Source organism: Prinia subflava, chromosome 2 (genome assembly GCF_021018805.1).
Source record: "Prinia subflava isolate CZ2003 ecotype Zambia chromosome 2, Cam_Psub_1.2, whole genome shotgun sequence".
Taxonomy (NCBI): Eukaryota; Metazoa; Chordata; class Aves; order Passeriformes; family Cisticolidae; genus Prinia; species Prinia subflava.
Genome location: NC_086248.1, coordinates 100,110,072 through 100,129,390, shown reverse-complemented (window position 1 = coordinate 100,129,390; position 19,319 = coordinate 100,110,072). Strand labels below are relative to the sequence as shown.

General features: G+C 37.2%; 1 protein-coding gene across 3 annotated transcripts in view; it reads left to right on the top strand.

Moving 5' to 3' along the window:
- Positions 1 to 19,319, top strand: part of NRXN1 (neurexin 1) — a 460,909-nt gene that overhangs the window by 235,609 nt on the left and 205,981 nt on the right. For all 3 annotated transcript variants that reach the window (XM_063391213.1, XM_063391212.1, XM_063391211.1), the window contains one exon: positions 14,082 to 14,263. In XM_063391213.1, the coding sequence (XP_063247283.1) occupies positions 14,082 to 14,263 (182 nt within the window). The remainder of the gene's footprint in view (positions 1 to 14,081; positions 14,264 to 19,319) is intronic.

Here is a 19,319-nt window from a genome sequence, read left to right as displayed (position 1 = left end):
GTTGTGCCCTCTTGTGACTCTGTTGAAAGTGTCAGATTCATTCTGTTGTTAATGTTGGAGGGACCCAGTGTAATTCTAATCCAAAACTTTTTCTGTCTCTTTCCTTTATTTGTGGCATGTGTCTACCTTCAGCTTTCCCTTAAACCCACACCTGATCTGTGCAGGCAAGTGCTCACATGCAAGTATAAGTTTGAGAGAGGATGAAAAGCTGCTATGGAACATAAAAATGCCTTGTTATTTGAATTTGCAAATTAGGCATTGCTCCTTATTTTTTAAGGTGGCTTTTGGGAATTTTTGCAGTCACATATACAAAATCTTATTTCAGCTGCTAAATCTAGCAATCTACTCTTAATAAAAGTTCAGATTCCCTTAGTTTTTGATATTATTAGATTATGAGGCTTTAAGGAGGAACCTGGTTCATAAAACATGACATTTTTCATCACTGCTGAGATTCTGTATAATACAGGTATGAAAAAGCCATGTTTGTGTCTACAAACATTAAAGAGGTTTAATTGGAATGAAAAGAAATTGCTATCTAAAGAAACATTTCTGCATTTTTCAATATAGCTCTGGTTTAACAATCCTGTGTCTAAATGTCGCGTACAGCCAAGATCCTGAATGTAGATGAGTCTGATTTCTCCAGAAAATGTAGAAATAGCTCTTTTGGGATTTGTGAAAAAAATTGTTTTTCCTTGTATGCTGTTATGCATCATCTTTTATTTATCAAAATGTAATTTGGTGCTTCCATTCTTTCCCTTTCAGCCTAAAAGGAGTTAGTAGCTTGAGGACACTGATATTGAACATCAGCTGTAAGGTGTTTTTTTTCCCAAGCAGAAGAGGGAGAATAATTTGGAGATATGGCCTGTGGGTCTGAGAGCTGCTCGCAATGGCTACAACACTGTTAGAAACCAAACAATTTGTTAGAACTGTTGCAGATTAGGATTAGAAGAAGAAGGGAATGGAGAACTGATGAAAGGGGAAACATGAAGAGACTGAAGTCCTACTCTCATTACAAACAGTTGCTAACTTTTTTTTCAAGGTCAATAAGTACAAAACATTGGGTTTGCTAATCAGATGAGGACTTCATTGCTTTGTTTCAGAGACCAAGGTACATATCATTTTTAGCTGCAAAAGTCTGTGGTTTTACTTCCCAAAGTTAATTGGAAGATTTGATTTTAAAATGGTAATAATTTAGAAATGTATTTTTTAAAGGTAGTGATAAGAAATGTGCTAAAAGTGCTCTGGCTTTGAATAAGATAAATTATATTTAATAACTGACTAAATTATTTTTAAAAGTTATGCCTATTTTTAGTAAAGATATTTTCAACCTAATAATCTATAACAGCAGAGTACAAAGTTGAGCAGAGCAGACAGGGACCATTGAGCTCCTGGAGTTAAGGGTGCATTAGTGTTTCTATTACAGTCTTGTGTATTTTGCAAGACAAGATGGTCATAGTAATTGGTTACAGAAAGATTGAGACCTGAGATCACAAGTTATACTTTTAGAAATGTATTCTGGGAATTGCTTAAACTTCTGTGGTTTGTTTATGTTATACTGGATTCCCAAGGTCCCCATTAAGGTTCACAGTTGTATTAAAGGCAATTTTGCATAAACAGACACAATATCCATACAAGTAGTTTGCAGTCTCATACACTCATCTGAGGTGTGGTTTCACAGATCAGGATTAGCTAGTGTATTTCTGAAACAGGGGGTGGAAATCCCACTTGGGCATACTGAGGTCTTTCAGCTCACCAGGAGCACAAGGATCAGCCTGCCCATCCTGTGTCTGTAGGGACATCTTTAAGGTCCTTGAGGGCTGATAGCACTGTTGGCTGCTGGATCTTTGCTCCTTGGCTGTGCAGGCTGACTCAGGGGCAGGGATAACCTATTCACAGAATCATTGAGGTTGGAAAAGACCTCTCAGATGGCTGAGTTCAACCTTTGACTGATCACCACCTTGTAAACCAGACTTTGGCACAAAGTGCACCATAGCATAGCTATTCCACAACCTCTCATTTGTGCCCATCCTTGGTTGTGCTCTGGCATGATCTCTGCAAGTGGACCAACATGAGCAGCAGTGTTATGGGAGCCAAAAGACATGCAGTGCTTCTCATTTGAAACTTAGGGCCAAGATGCAAGCTAAGGAACCAAGCAAACTGTTCCCTTTGTTTTAGACTCCCCACAAAGCTCTTTGGGTTATGTTTAGCTCATGCTACCTGATCTGCACATTTTCTGTGGCTAAACAGAACATTGGGCTGGGAATGTCTGTCACATTCTCTATGTCCTTCAGAAAAGTAGTCCTGGTTCTTTCCTAACTTGGGTTTTTAGTTTAGAGGTTATTTCCTTTGGGATTACTGCTTCCTTGGACTGAAGAGAAATAGGCTTATGTTGTCATTACTGCTAAAAGCAGGACAGGCTCTCCATGCCTTGTTCTGTTCCTGGCTGTGTCTTGAGGACAAAGGTGTTAATTTACCCTCAACATCTGACAGTGTTGTATCACAAAAGTAATATCTTTAAGAGCTAAGAACTGAACATTGATATATTTTCTAAAGTATTATTTTCAAAAAAGAGCATGAAAACACTTTCTTTTTCTGGTGTGAATGAGATGTTACTGTTGCATTTGGCCTGAGGTATTTATGATTTACTGCACAGAATCAAAACGAAGTTCATAAAGAGTTTGTCACAGAGCCTCAGGTAGTTAGTTATCCACTTGCTGCTGAAAAAAGATAACTGATAGGAAGAGAGACAGAATTTTTAGAGAGAGACAGACATCTGTATGTAAGGGACTGTGTTACTAGAAACACTTGTCTCTTCATACTGTTAGAATTTTGAAAAGTTTTTTATGCTATGTATTAGTTATTGCAAATTGCTTGCCAATTTAATATCAGCAGCATCTAAATAGTAAGTAATTGCTTATGATAATGAGCGCAAACTAATTTACTGAAATATGTTAATATTCACAATGCATTTTAGAACAGCGGGGTATTCCAAAAATACTACTCTGTTGTTTATTTACAGTGTTTAGGTTGCATTGTTATTACAAATGCTGACAATATCATCACAAAGCCAGCCTCTCATTGAATAGCCTCCTTACTGAAACTCCAGCGTGTGAGTAGGTAGTGTCCTTTGAGAACTAAACAGGATATGAACAAAACCTTCTGGATTTAAATCAAGATTCCTAATTTCTGATTGATGTTCTTTACTTGAATAGGCCAAGAGCCTTCTTATTACTTTTAAAATTTAACTTAACAAATTTCAAGTCAAATGGCATTCAGTTCCTCTCTTAATATTTACATGTCTTCAATGGAATCAACATTTGTATGAGATGTAGAAACATACCTAGAAATATGTTTCATGTTACAGAAATGCTATAAGAAAATACTGTAGTGCAGTAGTCCTCAAAACTTCCAAGTTGGTGTGCTCCAGTTCATTCTGCAGGACTGGTGTTTAGTGTATTTGAAATATTGTTTTTTCCTTCTTTTCTTGGGAAATCTTCTGTTTTACTTTGGGTTGGGTTTTTTTGAGCAAATTTAGAAGATTGCTCATTGAAAAATGGGTTATCCCTGAGCACATTTCTCCGCAGAATTATTTTCCACATGCATTGGTATCACTACGGTTTTAAGGATTCTTGACACCTTTTTGTATGTTAGTATAAAGTACTGTATTAAGGTAAGGCTTTCCAAAGTATTGAATACTGATCTTCACTTCAGGATATTAAAGGCAATCACAATTTCTTCCAGCCAGGCCCCTAGAAGTGAGTGGCCTACACAAAATCACTGCACTAATTAGGCTGGGTTAGTGTTCATAGGGTGATTAACTGCTCACCTTTCTTGCATACATGAGTGAATTAATTTACAGCTGATAGTACTGGTGTATGGAGCGTCAGAGGCAAGATGAATTAGTCACTGGAGAGATGATTGAACAATTTGGAACCCAAAACTCTTTTGTCAAGTTCTCTCCAAACGTTGTTGTGGAATCCGGTGGTTAAACCACGCTCGCTCTCTGATTACTTAACTATGTAACCCAGTGAAAAGCATTAAGATGCATATTTTTCACTGCAGCTCTTTATCCTCTGAATCTGGCAGAGAATTGTTGCTTACAAACAACACCATAAGGACTTTGCAAAGAAGAATGACAGCAATTATCATAATGACAAAGCATGCAGTGTTTCTGTGCCAGGCTGCAATTGAAAATCTATTATGTAGTAGAACAGAAAGAAGTGGGAAGGAAGTGAATTGGCCCAACCTGCCTGGCCTCTGTTAGCTCTTATTATAATGGTCTAATAACCTTAAAGATTCAAGTACAAATACAGCTGTGTCTGTGTACCCCTATTAAACACTGTTTGTTTCATGCACAGGGTTGACAATGTAAGTAAACACTGATGTTCCAAAGTCAGTCCTTGGGATAATGACTTCAGAAACTCTCCAAATAAAGTATAATTTGTAGCTGCTGGCTAGTTCTTATTTTCAGGTTTCTTTGAGTCGACCAAGCAGACACCTTTGTATCGTGTCCCTCTTTTACCTGATACTTTTTGGAGGTTTGAATGCAAGTAATGCTGAAGACTAGCTTTGGCTTTAAAACTTGGTTTATATATAAAATGAAATCTCCTGAAGTTTTGTTCATGCTTGGAATTAGGGACATGGTACAATGCCACATGGCTTTAATCACTATGGAACTTGCTCATCAGTCCTTCCCTGTGCCAGGTCTCCTTCTGAGATGCCTCTGAACAGCTGCTTCAGGGGTGGATTCATGTGCTTTGGGGAGGATTGGTGTTTTTCCAAAGATTTCTTGCATTTCATTTGATTTCATTTTTGTTACAAGAAGAATGGTTGCTATTTCTGCATTTCAGGATGTAACACCCCTAAGAAACTGCTCTTTCTATTTTTCTTCAGCTATAGTCCATATCTGTCCACTCAAAAACATGCAGAAATGCTGCCAGAAGAATATTTTTGTCTGCTAAATATTAGTAGTTGCATAATTAGTAGGAGAACATGTATGCCACAGAACTTGTTACTGCTCTTCACTACCTTTGCAAAGAAGAAAATTAAACTTCATTGCACATTGCTCATAATACAATTATCTGTTCTAAGCAGAGGCTCCCTCTCAGCAAACCCTGTCATTTGTGTTGTTGCCAGTACCATCTTTCTGCTGCAAGCAATAGAAATGTCCTATCTCAGTCCAGCATCTGACATCCTTGGGTGTGGATCATTTTTCAGTGACTTCAGCAGGCTTGCAGTTAGCAGTGCTTTCATTTTCAGCATGCTATACCTTTCTTCCAAGAGAAGTTTGGGCTACTTTTGAAAGCTCTCTAAGGATTTTTCAAGATTAAATTATGAGATGCACAATTTAGCAAGGAACATAATATAAACGTCACTTAAAAATAACTAAGTTAATGCAAGACTGGATAGCAGGAGTATTGTATTAGTAAGAAAGCCAATAAGAAATAAAAACTTTAGCCTAGAAGCATGCTAGGCACTTGCAGCCAAGCTCCTATCCATTCTAACACTATTAAATGACTTCAGGCCAACTATTTCAAATGTTTGGGTCCCCATTTAAAGAAGAGGAAGGTTATTTTTAAAGGTTGCCAGAAATGCAACAACATTTCTGAGAATCAGCATACTGCTGTAGGTGCTTGAATAAAAACATGACTTCAGGCATTAGTGTTTAGCATGAAATAATGACTTACAAGTAATTATTATTTCTCTGACGAGAACATTGCCTTTTGATGGACCTATACAGAGAAAAATTTAATTTTGTTTTTTTCTTTTATGGGTTTTTGGCCTATATACACATCTGTGCAGAGCTGCTTTTGTGAGAGATGCTCAGGTCCTAGTTTCTGTCTTCAACTTACTGGTTTCCTAGCTGAGTCAGCAAGCTTGGGAACTCTAACAGCTCCAGTTACTTGGCTTAGGGAATTTTTAACTTTTGCCAGTCCCTGGACTAGAACCACTGAATGATTTCACATAGGGCATCAGCAGATGGTGACAACATTTGGTGTCTATCAACCTGCATAGTATTTGAGCTAATGTCCTAGTTCCTGCATCCTGTTACAAATCCCTTCAACTAAACAGCCCCTTCACTGTGTTCACTTTGGATTTGGAACAACTAATAAACCATAAGAAGCAAATCAGTGCATGTGCAGTTAATTTATTTTAATGGAACTGGTTGCAGCTGTGGTTAAATTGAAGTTTAGGCCTTGACAATGCTTGATGTTTGGAGCCTGGAGACTGGAATAGTCCTATTGTCTTTTGAGAGTACTTGACTTTAGTGATTTCAATCTGACAGTGGTGTTGAGGAGTACATTTAGTGCAGGTAGCTCAGTGTGTAGCTGCAGGGCTATGAGGGCCAGGAACCCAACCCTGAGCCCATTTGGGACCTGGACCTGTGGCCCAGCCAGGGGGCCACACACTCAGGAACAGCAGTAGCCAGCCACACAGAATTTGGCACGCTTGGACTGTGAGGCTATAAAAGCTAAGGATCCCTCCTTGAAGGCACCAGCTTGAGCTATTATTTTGTTATTCTGTTATGCTACTGTTTTGCTACTGCACCATGACTAAACTATTTTAAGGCTCTGAAGGTCTGGGATTCTGCTATGGGAAGCCCATTGAGGGGCTGGTAAGGAGATTTGGTGTGCTAGTGTGAGGATGAGGGTGTAGCTGGAAAGGGTCTCCAGTGCCAACTCAAGTGCTGTGAGGGTGACTCCAGAGTGGCTCCTGGATGGTCAGACAGGGAAGTTTCCTTAACAATGCCTTTACCTTTTATCTGTTGGGAGATACTTTTCATTTCATTGCTTTCTCATATGTGTTTCTCAACATCACAATTTCCACTTTTGCAGGCAGCATTCAAGAAATTTAACTATAAGTTGACAAGGTTGTAGGAGGAATAAAACTTTCCCTTATTTATAGACGCTTGACTTTTAATTTCCATCCGACTTTTTGGCAAGCTTTAAGAATCAGACATGTTGTAATCCTTGTTACCTTTAATAGAGTTATAATGGATTAAAATGTTTCATACTGAGTGCAATATGACATTTAAAACAGGCTTTGATTTCTAAAATATGTAATTTTCTGTCCATCTACATGGCATAAAGGTCCAAGGCCCTAATAGGGAATTACTTACCTTACATTTCATGCAGAAATGCTTCAAATTTATTTTAAACAGCATTCATACTGGAAAAGTGATAGGTAATAGGCAGCCTATAAAATTTTTAAACTGAGAGAATCTGGACAAGAACAATAGTTTTCTTTTATCCCTCTGTGTCAGATTTGTGTTAGACTATCCTTTCATAAAATAAATAGTAAATTTTTTGTGTAAGTGAACGTATTTATGAGCTCAACAAACCACAGAACTTTTTTCCTGTGCATATTTCAAAGCTAATAAAAATAATTTTATAGAATCAGTGCCACAATACTATCAAGTCCATTGACATTCAGTTAATCAACTCATGTTTTGGTAATAATTCAGATGAACAGACTGGTTCATCAACAGATTGAATTCTTAATTTCTATTCTCTTAGGAGTCCTTTCAGCTAGCTCTTGCTTAGCTAAGGTCCTTCTCAAAATTATATTCATTTTAAACACAATTGGAGGCTCTTAGTTCAATGTCCCTACTCAAACTGAGTATCATTTTACTCCAGATAAGTGATCTAATCTAAATCAATAGGGTCATTCAAGGTGTAAGATGCTACTTGATTTAAAATATTAAAATCACTCTAGTTGAAGAATTCCTTAAATTCTTTGAAACTTTTATTATAACTGTGTGACTTATGACGCTGATTTGGAATACTGATGCTGAGCTGTGTCAGGGTTGTTCTTTATAGATACACATGTTTGTTGAGCCATTGTTACTCAAAAATTTTAGTTGTTTGTCACTTACTGATCCTATTTATCAACAGAGCTTGATAGCAACTGGGGAATTCAAATAGCAAAAACTTTTGGAACAGGAATGGAATATTTTTTCACCTGCTTTATTATTGCATGGAAGGTAAAACATAAACAGCTGTCCAAATAACAATGCCATAGACTGGAAGAAAGGAGAAGTAGAGAAAGGAGTGGTTTTCTTAAGGTTTTTTTCTGGTCTGAGGAAAAAAACCTTTGTTTCTGTGTTAGTACCCTGAATCTTCCACAAATGCCTTTGGAAAGGGCAGGATGCTCAATGTGACTTGGGGTTGTGTTGGTTCTGTTATCACAGACCTTTACCTGGAGACAGCTCTTAGGCATAACTGAGTATAATAAACCATGCACAGCATTAGTTTATATGCAGGGTGATGAAAAGTCCTGTAGGCTCTGATAAAGCAAATCAGGGTCACCTTAGTGCTTTGGGAAGAGGAGTTCTAATGGAACATTAATGGAATATAAAGTTGTGCTTGAATTAGTAGTAGTAGATACTGTTTTGTTGGTTCATTTGAAATTACTGCCCCAGCTGATTGCATTTGTTGAGGTGTTGAAATGATGTAGCTTCAGCCTCTCTTACAGAAAAATGGAATTTTAGAGCTCAGCTGTAGCACAGTGATATGTGGGTTCCATAAAAGACTGACAGGAGGCCAATAGATATTTTCTGCTTTAATTTCCTCAGCAGCCTTACCTGAAGAGAAATGATATCATTAATGACAATATTAATAACAAAACCCAGCAATTATCTTTGTCAATGCTGTTTTGGTCAGTGAGTTTTCTTACAGTTACTCTGGAAGAAGGGTACACCAATGAATGAAATAATGGGATTACTAAGGAGTTGTGCTGTGCAGTTTGTGACCTTACAGGTGACAAATGTTAAGACTTTGTAGCAGTCCTAGTTCGGGCATGCAGTCAGATGGGTACAAGGACCTAAATAGAAATTGTTTGGAGTAGCAACCACTTTCCTGGAAAACTTTGAATCTTTATCAAGGTTTCCCAAGCTTGGTCAAAGGAATGCCATAAATATTCTCCTAATCCCTACTATCCACCAATCTAAGAGAATCTGGCCAGAAAAAAAGATATCCATTCCTACCCTCATGGCTCAAGCTCTTTGGAGAACTACAGGCAATAATCTCTTTGAACATTTTCTCTTTCCCCATGCAATAGACCTCTTCTGCTATTAAATGGCCTGATGTTGCTCTTGCAGGAGAGCAGTTAAAATCCATATTCAGGCTCCTGCCCAGATCTGTGGGAGTGCATCAGAATGTCTTCAGGAATTCAGGAAGCATTCAGTTGAATCTGGTCTTTAGTTTGAAATACTTCTTCCAGCAGCTCTTTGCATTTCCTTCCCATGGTTAACCCTAATGGCCATACCCTCCTCACCTCAAGCTTGTGGTATATATTCTCTCTTCTGTGTAAATAATTAATACCATGTCAAAGTCTAGGAAGAAGTAATACAGAAGGGTTGTATTTTAATCCTCCAAGTGGATTATTTTGAAAACCCCTCCTCTCCATCTCTCCCCCTGGCATATCATATTTCTGGCTTGAAGCATTCCTTTCTTTACTTACTTTAGAAAATCCGTACAAATATATGTACAGAATTTTTGTGTATTTTTCTGAACTTCAGAAAGTTCATACTGAAAATACATAGAGGAGTATGTAAAAATGAGTATTAATTGAGATTTATATGCTCTTCTGAACATAGCAAATATAATTAATGCCTTCATATGGATGTTTGGACAGTCGTGTGTGTGTGTTTATATGTATAAGCTTTCATATTGTAAAATCTTCATTCTTGGTAGTTAATAGTAGCCTGCACAAATAGTCTCACTGGATTCATCAGGTTTATAAATGCAAGTAATTACTCACAGATGGGAATAAGAGGTCCTCATTGTAGCCCAGAATGAAGTACTGATAAGATACAGAAAGAAGAAAATTACGTTATTGGGTAATTTCTTGTTACTAGCAGTCCTTACCCTTCATATTTTTTAATAATAGTTAAAAAATACTTTTCTGTTAATGAAAGTGCAGCTAATAGTTCTCATTACTGAACTTTACAGTCTTCAACCTTCAGTTTTTCAGTCACAGAGTGTGATGGAATCATAGTTCGTGAGGGTCCAGAGCTCAATCAAACCATTGCACTCACTTCATCAGAACCCGAAACCTGATGTGAATGTTGAAAATAAACTTTATACTACTTACATTATATGGGATAAAGGGAACTATGTACATTACCCTTCAGTGAAACATACCTTAAATTCAAAATTGGAATGAACATGAGGAGGGCAGAAAGCTGTTGATTTGAGCAAACTATTAAGCTACATCAAATGTGACTTCAGAGCAATAAATATTGAAAAATTTTGCAGTCATAAACAATAATAAATACAGAGAATGGGTTATAAACAAAATATTTATCTGCTTAATACTGTAGAGGTAAGCAGATGTCCTTGAGTTGCTGCCAGACTGTGCTGAAATGAATGCACTATTTCATAAAGATGAATTTTGCAAACAAGTAGGACTTCAGAGACCCAGGCCATTAAAAAACATTACTGAATCTTGACCACTGGCGTTTTGTTACAATGGGAACCATGCTTTCATGGGTAAGAATTTCAAAGAGCTGTGCGGACATTTTTCCTAAACATTGTGTGGATGCATGGAAGCATAAAGAATTATGCAGTAAATTCTGTGGCTGAGAGATATAACTGGCATGTTACAAAGTTGCCTGCTTACAAGTACTGTGCTGATGGCATTGCTATTCTTGACATTACAATTCTGCTGCTTCCAATTCTCTGCAGATGATAAACCCCAAACAACACAGTGCCACAAGCTAAGGGAATGGCTGGGGTTTCGTGACAGTGTTCTGAAAGGGTGGCAGAGACATTATGAGGTTTGTGAGAGAGCATAAAAGCCTTTATGAAGCAAGTGAATTAGGCTTCCTCTGTTGTTTCTTACCATATCCAAAGCTGATAGTAAGGAGAGTTGTTTCCAACAACTGCTCAGTTTCTAGCTTTTAATAGTTAATGGGAGGTCGGGCTATAAGCTGAGATCAATCCCAGAGTAATAAATTTTACATTATTATATTTGTCTTTCTTGAAATATAAACACCAGAGGATCTATTCTCAAATGGCTTCTGACCCATTTTTTTCATAATTAATACAGGAAATTCAAAGAACGTGACTCCCCGTGCAGCTCAGACAGAGGCAGATCTGTATTCATCAGCATGGATTAATTAGTCTTTTACCAGACACACAGTTACTTCGAAGAGCTACAAAATGGGCAGTTATAAAGGAGGGAAAGCGTTCTCATAAAAACCCATAAGCCACATGTTCTCGTGGATAACAGATACTTTTTTAACTCTGATGTTTATTCTATGTAGTTTAAGATTTACAGCTAGATTTATCCAGCTCCACTGACATTGACCTTGCCTTCAATGTGGCAGCAGTATGGAATGAATTGCTCTTCCCTGGTTGATTTGAAGGGCAGTATTTAACAAAAAAAATGCAGCAAAGATTCACTCTGAATAAGAACAGCAGAGCCTCTCCTTGTTCAGATCTGAAGACTTACTTCTGGGTTATTGTATTCAGTAAGACTCCACCATGCTTGGCAGGCTTTTTCTTTGTCTTCTATATTGGATAAACACATCTGTTACAACCAAGAAAAGGAGAATTATGCACTGCCACTTAAATCTTAGGGACGATTCTAACAGCTCCATCTGTGACATTGAGGTGTAAGGAGCTGTTTTTTCTTAACCTTCTCACTTTTGTTACTTATAAGAACCTCATTCATGACCTGACACAATGTTTTATGAAGTCAACAGAAAGGCTGTCACTGATTTTAATGAGCTTTGGATCAAGCCCTCAGTTTTTCATCAACACAGAACAAATCCTTTCACTCCAGACACCACAGTGACATAAACTCCATGGAGGTCCCAACGCATCAGTTGGAGATTTGAAGTTAACAGTAGCAGCAAAGAGGAGAACTTGGGGGCCATCAGCAGTGACATTACCTGTCTAATGTGTCTTTGTTTCAGGCTGTATTGTAACTGGAAATTAATGGCACACAGCAGATTATTGTATATTTCAGACCACTGCCTAGGAGGAAAGCAAGGGTGGGAGAGCAAAAGGAGGAGGGTTTTGTCACACACATTCCTAAACCAGATACCTTTTGCTCATGTCCATTACCAATCCCTGGCACAGCACCAATCTTCACTACTCTTGCAAAACTCTCTATAATAAAGATAAAACCTGATTTCACTTAAAGTGTAAGTGAAATCTTAAATAGCAGACCTGCTGTTGTCTTTTTCTTTGCTGAAGAAGTTGACAAACTCTCCTGAAACACATACTGGTTGTTATTTTGGTATCAAGAGAAAAACCAGCAGATCCATTTGAAGCACAGTGAAACTATCCCACAAATGCATTAATATAAAATTAGATTTACAGTGCTTTTAGTGGTATGCACAGTGCATAAATTATTACAGATTGATGGCACTGGAAAAAAACCCTAATTAATAGGCATGCAAGTCTATAAAGAAAAAGTGATGTTAGAAATAAATATATGGGATTTTTTCAAAAAGATTGAGTGTCCTTTTTGCATTGTGACTGCCACAAAGCAGTCTTGCGCAGCAGTAAAGATTTTAGGACATCTGGGAGTTGAACAAGTGTAACTACAGTTCTTCTTGACTTTGGCTTTAAAAGTTGGCATGTTCAAGGGATTTTAGACCCCTTTATATGCTAACAACCTTTTTGTTTGACCTTGAAAGAAGGAAAGAAAATGTCAATTATGTTGTGATGCACTGTCTCCTTACATGGACTTGAAAAGTATGGAGTGAGAGCATTGGGTGAAATAAACTCAAATGCTTTTCATAGAATTATGGAATGATTTGGCTTGGAAGGGGTATTAAAAATTACCTAGTTCCACCCCCCTGCCATGGGCAAGGATGTTATCCACTAGATCAAGTTTCTCAAGGCCCCCTGAACCTTGCCTTCTAGGGATGGGATCTCCACAACTTCTCTTGACAACCTGTTCCAGTGCCTCACTACCCTCTGAATAAAGAATGCTTTCTTGCTATCTAATATAAATCTTTTCTCTTTTAGTTTAAAAATATGCCCACTTGTCCTAGCATTAGCCATTTAATAAATGTAATTAAATGTAATAAAAATAGATAAAATGCAATAAAATTGAGAGTAGACACAGTTTGAGACAGTTTAGGACAGACAGTAAAACTAGACTTCTGTATTTACAGTGCATTAACCTATCTCCCTAAGATTTGACCTATCATCATGGAAAAGAAGTAGACAGCTTGTAGTGACTTTTCCAATGAAAGATCAAATGCATGCACAATTTTCCTGCTCTGCGCTGTTGCTGTTGTTCAGATACAAGCTTTAAATGGAAAATGTCCGGATATGCTGCTATTTTAGTTCTGAGGAAATATGCTGGTGATGAAGTTAAGCACCTGAGTGCTAAGTGGTTTTGGATTACAACACTTGTTTCAAACAGATTATAGATTTTGTAAGTGCACCCTGGATATAATGTGTAAAGATTTCCACTTTTAAAAGATGTACATTGAGCATTATGCAAATAAGCCATTGCTTACTCAGATGGTAGACTAATCTCTTTGTCCTGACATGACAAGTATGTTTCCACTTGTTATCCCCATCTGTCACAAGAGGATAAACCTCAGATCTGTAAAAGTCTTATCTGAATGCATTTGTTAGCATCTTGCTCTGCTGGCCAGCATCATGTATCATGATGTATCATTGTGTAAATAAGTAGCTGCATTTTTTTGTCAGCCATGAGGCAAGTGGAATGCCTTGAATTCTCCACATGGGTCCAGTTGAGGAAAGCATTTGGTTTAACTCATCCTTGTTCTACATATCACAGAAATATGTTCATCGAGCATAAGCTTAAGAACTCTTCCAAACAGATATGCATTTATGAATCAGAGCTATAGTATTTCTAGTCATTTCCTTTGCAATTAAGTTATATTCAGTGCTGATTGCACAATATAAAAGCCACTAATATCTCACTTGCTGCATAATTTTTAGAGATAAAGACCTCTTTGCATTGAAATACAGCCTATGAATCTGTTTACTTTGTGAGAACCTGATTTTTGTAGGGCATATGATTTCAACATGGCTTGCACCGGTGCAAGGGGGCTGATTGTATTAATTTCTTTTGTTTTTTGACAGCGGGGACAACGTATATCTTTAGCAAAGGTGGTGGACAAATCACTTACACGTGGCCTCCCAACGACCGGCCGAGCACTCGCGCGGACAGACTGGCGATAGGCTTTAGCACTGTGCAGAAAGAGGCTGTGCTGGTGCGAGTGGACAGTTCTACTGGCCTTGGAGATTATTTAGAGCTGCATATCGTAAGTATCAGCACCAAAGGTGCGAGATTTCTTCTTTTCTTGGCTGTTCTTGCCTTTGTGGGGTTTAAATTTATTTTGTCTGAACGTAATTATTGCAGTTAATGAACCTTTTGGGGTCAGTAGTGAACTAAATGATACTGGTTTATTGCAGATGATGTTGTACAGGGTCTCAGACATACCTAAAATGTGTTTCATTTGCTACAGTGCTACTTTTCATGGCTTTTCAATTAAAAAATCATACTAGGATACTTGTACAGATAGAGCAGTTTATTGCAGTGTAATTACATGGAACAGAATTTAGCAGTGTCAGAGGAAGGTATGTTTATCCTGGGGGTTTAATCTGGAATGTAATGGTGGAGTTGCAATGTATCACAGCTGACTGTGCTTATTTTTAATATTAGAATTTGTCCTCTGATTTCACCATTCTTTTGTGGTGGTAAATCTTAAGCAGAAAGAAAGACTGTCAGGCTAGGAAGTCTTAAAAAGTAATTCCAGCTGCCTTAAAGCAGGGAACTAGCAACCAAAATTGAAAACATATGGAGTTTTATGGCGTCATAAATAAATGATCAATTGAGAAAAACATAACTAGAGCAGTATAAAATTTTGTTGTTTAGATTAGTCTGAACTTTGTTAATGTGTTAGTTTGATTTTTATTTGAGAATGACTCTACTTTCAGGAACAGTTGAGTTCCTTTTGAATGAAATTACTTATTGATCTATAACCAATTACACTTTTACCCTCAGAAAACATTCAGCAGTGATCATTTCCAAAATTAGATGGGATTATGGTGTTCAATCTTCCCAGACTCCTTTTTTTCTGCAAAGGCTTTCTTACATTGTGTACAAAGGTGATTTTTTTAAATTTAATTACTGGCTTGAGTAAATAAACAAAGGAAGAAAACCTTAAATAATATTCAGAGGTTGTCTGTACGCTTATCTTACATTGAATCACATGGACAAAATAGATGTCTGGTATTGTGAAATCTTAGTTTAAAAATGTGAACAAAGCAACTTCTCCCAGGTGCCAGAAAAACTGAGAGCCTATATTTCAAGGCAAGTATTGTGTTACTAGATAGAATTTAAATATTTGCTTTGCAAACACCAGGTGCCTTGTTATAATTTACCTCTTTATTTGCCATCTCAGAGCAAATCCACCCTCTGTGGTGAACAGAGTTACTTTCTTCTTACAGTTTTTTCTTGTTCATTAGCATACAAAGGAATGTTTTCCTTGCAATTTTACTGTACTTGAAGTCTATCAAAACTATAATATTTGTTTGTTCTTCCATCTAGCCATATTTATATTTTAAAGCAAACATTATATTCATTAATGATGAGTTTGAGATCAAAAATTATTGCTTACTCATAAATGTTCATGGTTTTCAATTTTTTTTTTTTCTCAAATAACTTTCTTCTACCCATGCTGTAGCAAATGATGGTAAAATAAAAGAATAATTGAGAGTTTTCTATGGTCAGAAACACTACCAGCTTAATAGGGATGGGGAAAATGATAAATCATACTTTGTGGTTCTTTTGAAATTTCTGTGAAGCAGCAAAGCCTTTTATCATCCTGCTCTGTGAGGTGATATTGGCCTCCCCCTGCTGCCTTTGCAAGGGACTTTGGGAATCTCCCTGAAGTCTGCTCTGCTTTAGAGCAAAATGGTAATGGTGTGAAATTTCACTGGAATGAGGTTTGACCTTCTGAGAGCAGCTTCAGTGTAGTCTGTCCCTAGAGTGGAGACACTGAGGGATTGACCTGAAATCCTAAGACATTGGGCAAGGATTTCTGTAAGGGTTGTCAGTGGTAGATAAAGCATGGAAAACTACTGAGATATAATTTCCTGGAATCTAATTCAAATAAGGATAGTATTCAAAGCAAAGTTGAAAGGCAGTATTTTCAAAAGCACTTGTGACACCAAAGACCATATATCTCATTAAAGTCAGTTGAGTGGCAGATACTTCTGAGAATTTTACTTGGCATCCATTTTAGTTCAGAAAGATATTGTGAGATATCACAATATCATAAAAATGAAGAGAACATAGAAACAGGGTAGTCTACATATGTGTTATATTTGAAAAATAGTTGATTGGATGTAAATGTTTCCTTATTGGCAGCTACTGTGTTAAACCAGCTGTAATAAAAACAGTAGGAAGGGTTTGTCATTCCAAACTTCCTTCTTCATCAATGTTGAGATGCCACTAGGAGTGTCTTATCTACTGAACAGCCAGAAACATGCTATGGATAATGGAAGGAGATAAAACTAGAAGGAGGGAAGTGTTTAATTCTGCATGTTCTTTTGCATGTACCCACTCACCTGTTTGTGCCATGAATATGCATGAGCAAACAGTTCCTATGTACCTTGAGATGCACTGTGCATGGATAACTTACCTGCTTGTGGTGGCAAAAAGAGTTGTACTGGAACTATTGCTTTAAAAAAATTTAGATTATAGCCCTCACTAGCATGTTGGGGAGGGTGCTTGAGAGCTTTGAGGTAGCTTGCTCTTAACCTTTTTCATTCTAGAAATGGAAGAAGAAATTACAAGTTAGATTATGGTACTTCAGTGTGTGCTTGCCCTCCTTATTATTCTGTTTACTTAAAGACAATGTAAACCTAATAATGGAATCAAGCTTGGAAGAAATTCTGATTTTAAAAATTGCTACTTGATCATCTGAATCACAGCTTTGGTGTTAGGTTAGGAACATACTTGGTTAAAGTAATCATTTAACCTCTCTAAATAACCATTGTTATGAGAAACATTTTTAAAAACGCGTAGTTTGCATTGCTACCAGACGCTTAACAGTTCCAGTGCAAATATTTTAAATTCCAAAATAGATTTTTATAAAACTCCACCTGTACTGTAGCAGAATAAATATCAAGGACTGTTTGGGTGTATGATACATATGCTACACAGTACTTCAGGCAAGGGATTTTAAAATGTTTTAGTCATCCAGAGCTACAGCAATTAACTTTCATTTCAATCACTTCTCATATGGAAGTGGTGTCCTGTGCTGTCTCTGCTGGGCGATCTAGTTCAAGAGGAGATAGATATCGTACCTAAAAGTCTACTGCCACTGCCTCTCCTGTTGATGGATAAATGAAGGACAGAAAGCTCTGATAATTACTGCAAGCTTCCTTTCTTTCTTCTTTTCACGACATGGTCGGCATCCATCTCCATGTCACATGGAAAAAGGCAGCAGCTTTTCATGCAGTATTCAATTAATCAACATGTGCACTCCTTTCCTTAACGTTTTGTCTGACTTCTAGTGTCCTTAGCTAATTCTGCCAGTGATTCCTGTTCCTACCTCCACTGTTCTTCTCTTCCCACCCTGTTAACCCACGTCATTAGAAAGCGAAGTGTACAAATATACGAATGTCATTGACTTCCACAGGCACTGTCCTGTGCTACCTCAAATTTTTAGCTTTTCTGTGGTGAGGAACAAAGTGCAGTTAGACAAAGATATCACCTCAAAGGGCTAAATCCTGTTAAATTGCTCTTTCTGTCAATGCTGGTAGCACAGGGAACTGTAATTCTCCTGTGTTGCACAAGGACTATTTTCTCTGTTTGAGAAGAAGGACATACTTCCATGAACAGACTTCAGCTATTATAAAAAATATGTAAATTATACCACATTTTCATCTTTCATTGTTAAAATGAAAGACTTTACAACAAAATGTTACATTTTTTATGCCTGATGGAAAGAATCATCAGTTTCTGTGTCTTTGTCTGTGTCATTTGTTTGAAAATCAAAGTATTTGCAGAGCACAAAGCAGCTGTTTTTATGGTGATAGCTGGTTTTGAAGTTGAGAACAAGAACTTTGTATGGAGCATAAGGCCAGCAGAGCATTCAAAAGTATAAAGCTTTGGCATTCCAGAGAAGACACCCAGCCTAGGGCACATGAGTTACTTAAGCTGAACTGGTCACTTCTCCTAACTTCAAGCAGGGTGAGAATGTACTAATTAGTCTCATTTACAGGTACAGACATGTGAAGACAGGTACAGAATTATGTGAAGTGGTGATGGTCATTCTGACAGGAAACATTCAGAGGTCTAAAATAAGGCATAAGGCAGATGTGGCAATGTTTTGAATGTTGTCCTAACCCTCTCCGGGGGAAAGCGGAGGGGAAATGCCCTGTGATTCCAGTAAGAGAACAGTGACAGTCTGTCTATACTTAGGATATAGAAAACATATCAAAATAAAAAGAAATAAAACTTGGGGTAAATTTTAGTAGATTTTTTTTTTGTTTCATTCCATTTCATGTCACTAGGAAACAATATTTTAGGGGAAATGCTAACCAGTAAGATTAATATTGTGATTTCCAGTAGCGTGGAAAACTACTTCAAAAGATGTGCTAACACATTACCTGAAACAGTATGGTATGGTTAAAACAGATGGTATCAATATATGCAAGGCACAACACAATTAACCTGAAATACTGTGATGATGTAGCATTACTGGCATGATGGATTAATCAATATTGTCCTTAGACTTCCAAGATGTGTTCGTGAGGCCTTCAGAGTTATAATTAATGACTGAGGTGAACAGTCATGGGAGAGGAAAGATTATATGTCTTATAGAAAATAGAGTTTTGGATCATGAGTAAATTCAGTTCATGCTCTTTGTCCAAAATATTTACATACTACATATATTAAAATATATATTGTGGAAATGGCATTTTTTATTTGAATTGGTTTTAAATTTTCAGCAAATGTAAAATGAGTATTATTTCCTACTCCTCTCCCTCTGTCTCTTAGTTATACATATGCAGCACCTCTGCTACACCAGGCTTTTAATAGCTGACTCTGTTAGACTTTATTGTACAGATACATAAAATATAGATAGTTTTAACTTATGCAAGGATAATGACCTTCCCTCAAGTGAACAGAAGGAGAAAAACTCAAGTGAGGATCAGAATTCTGTGTGTGAGTGTACCAGAGAAAGAACTGCAATATTTTATGGAAAATGCATTTGTTATTCTCTTTTGAATACTTTACATGTCTTGAGCTTAATGTCTAATGGAAAGTCAGTTGATTTTTATTGACTTGGTTGTATTTGGATC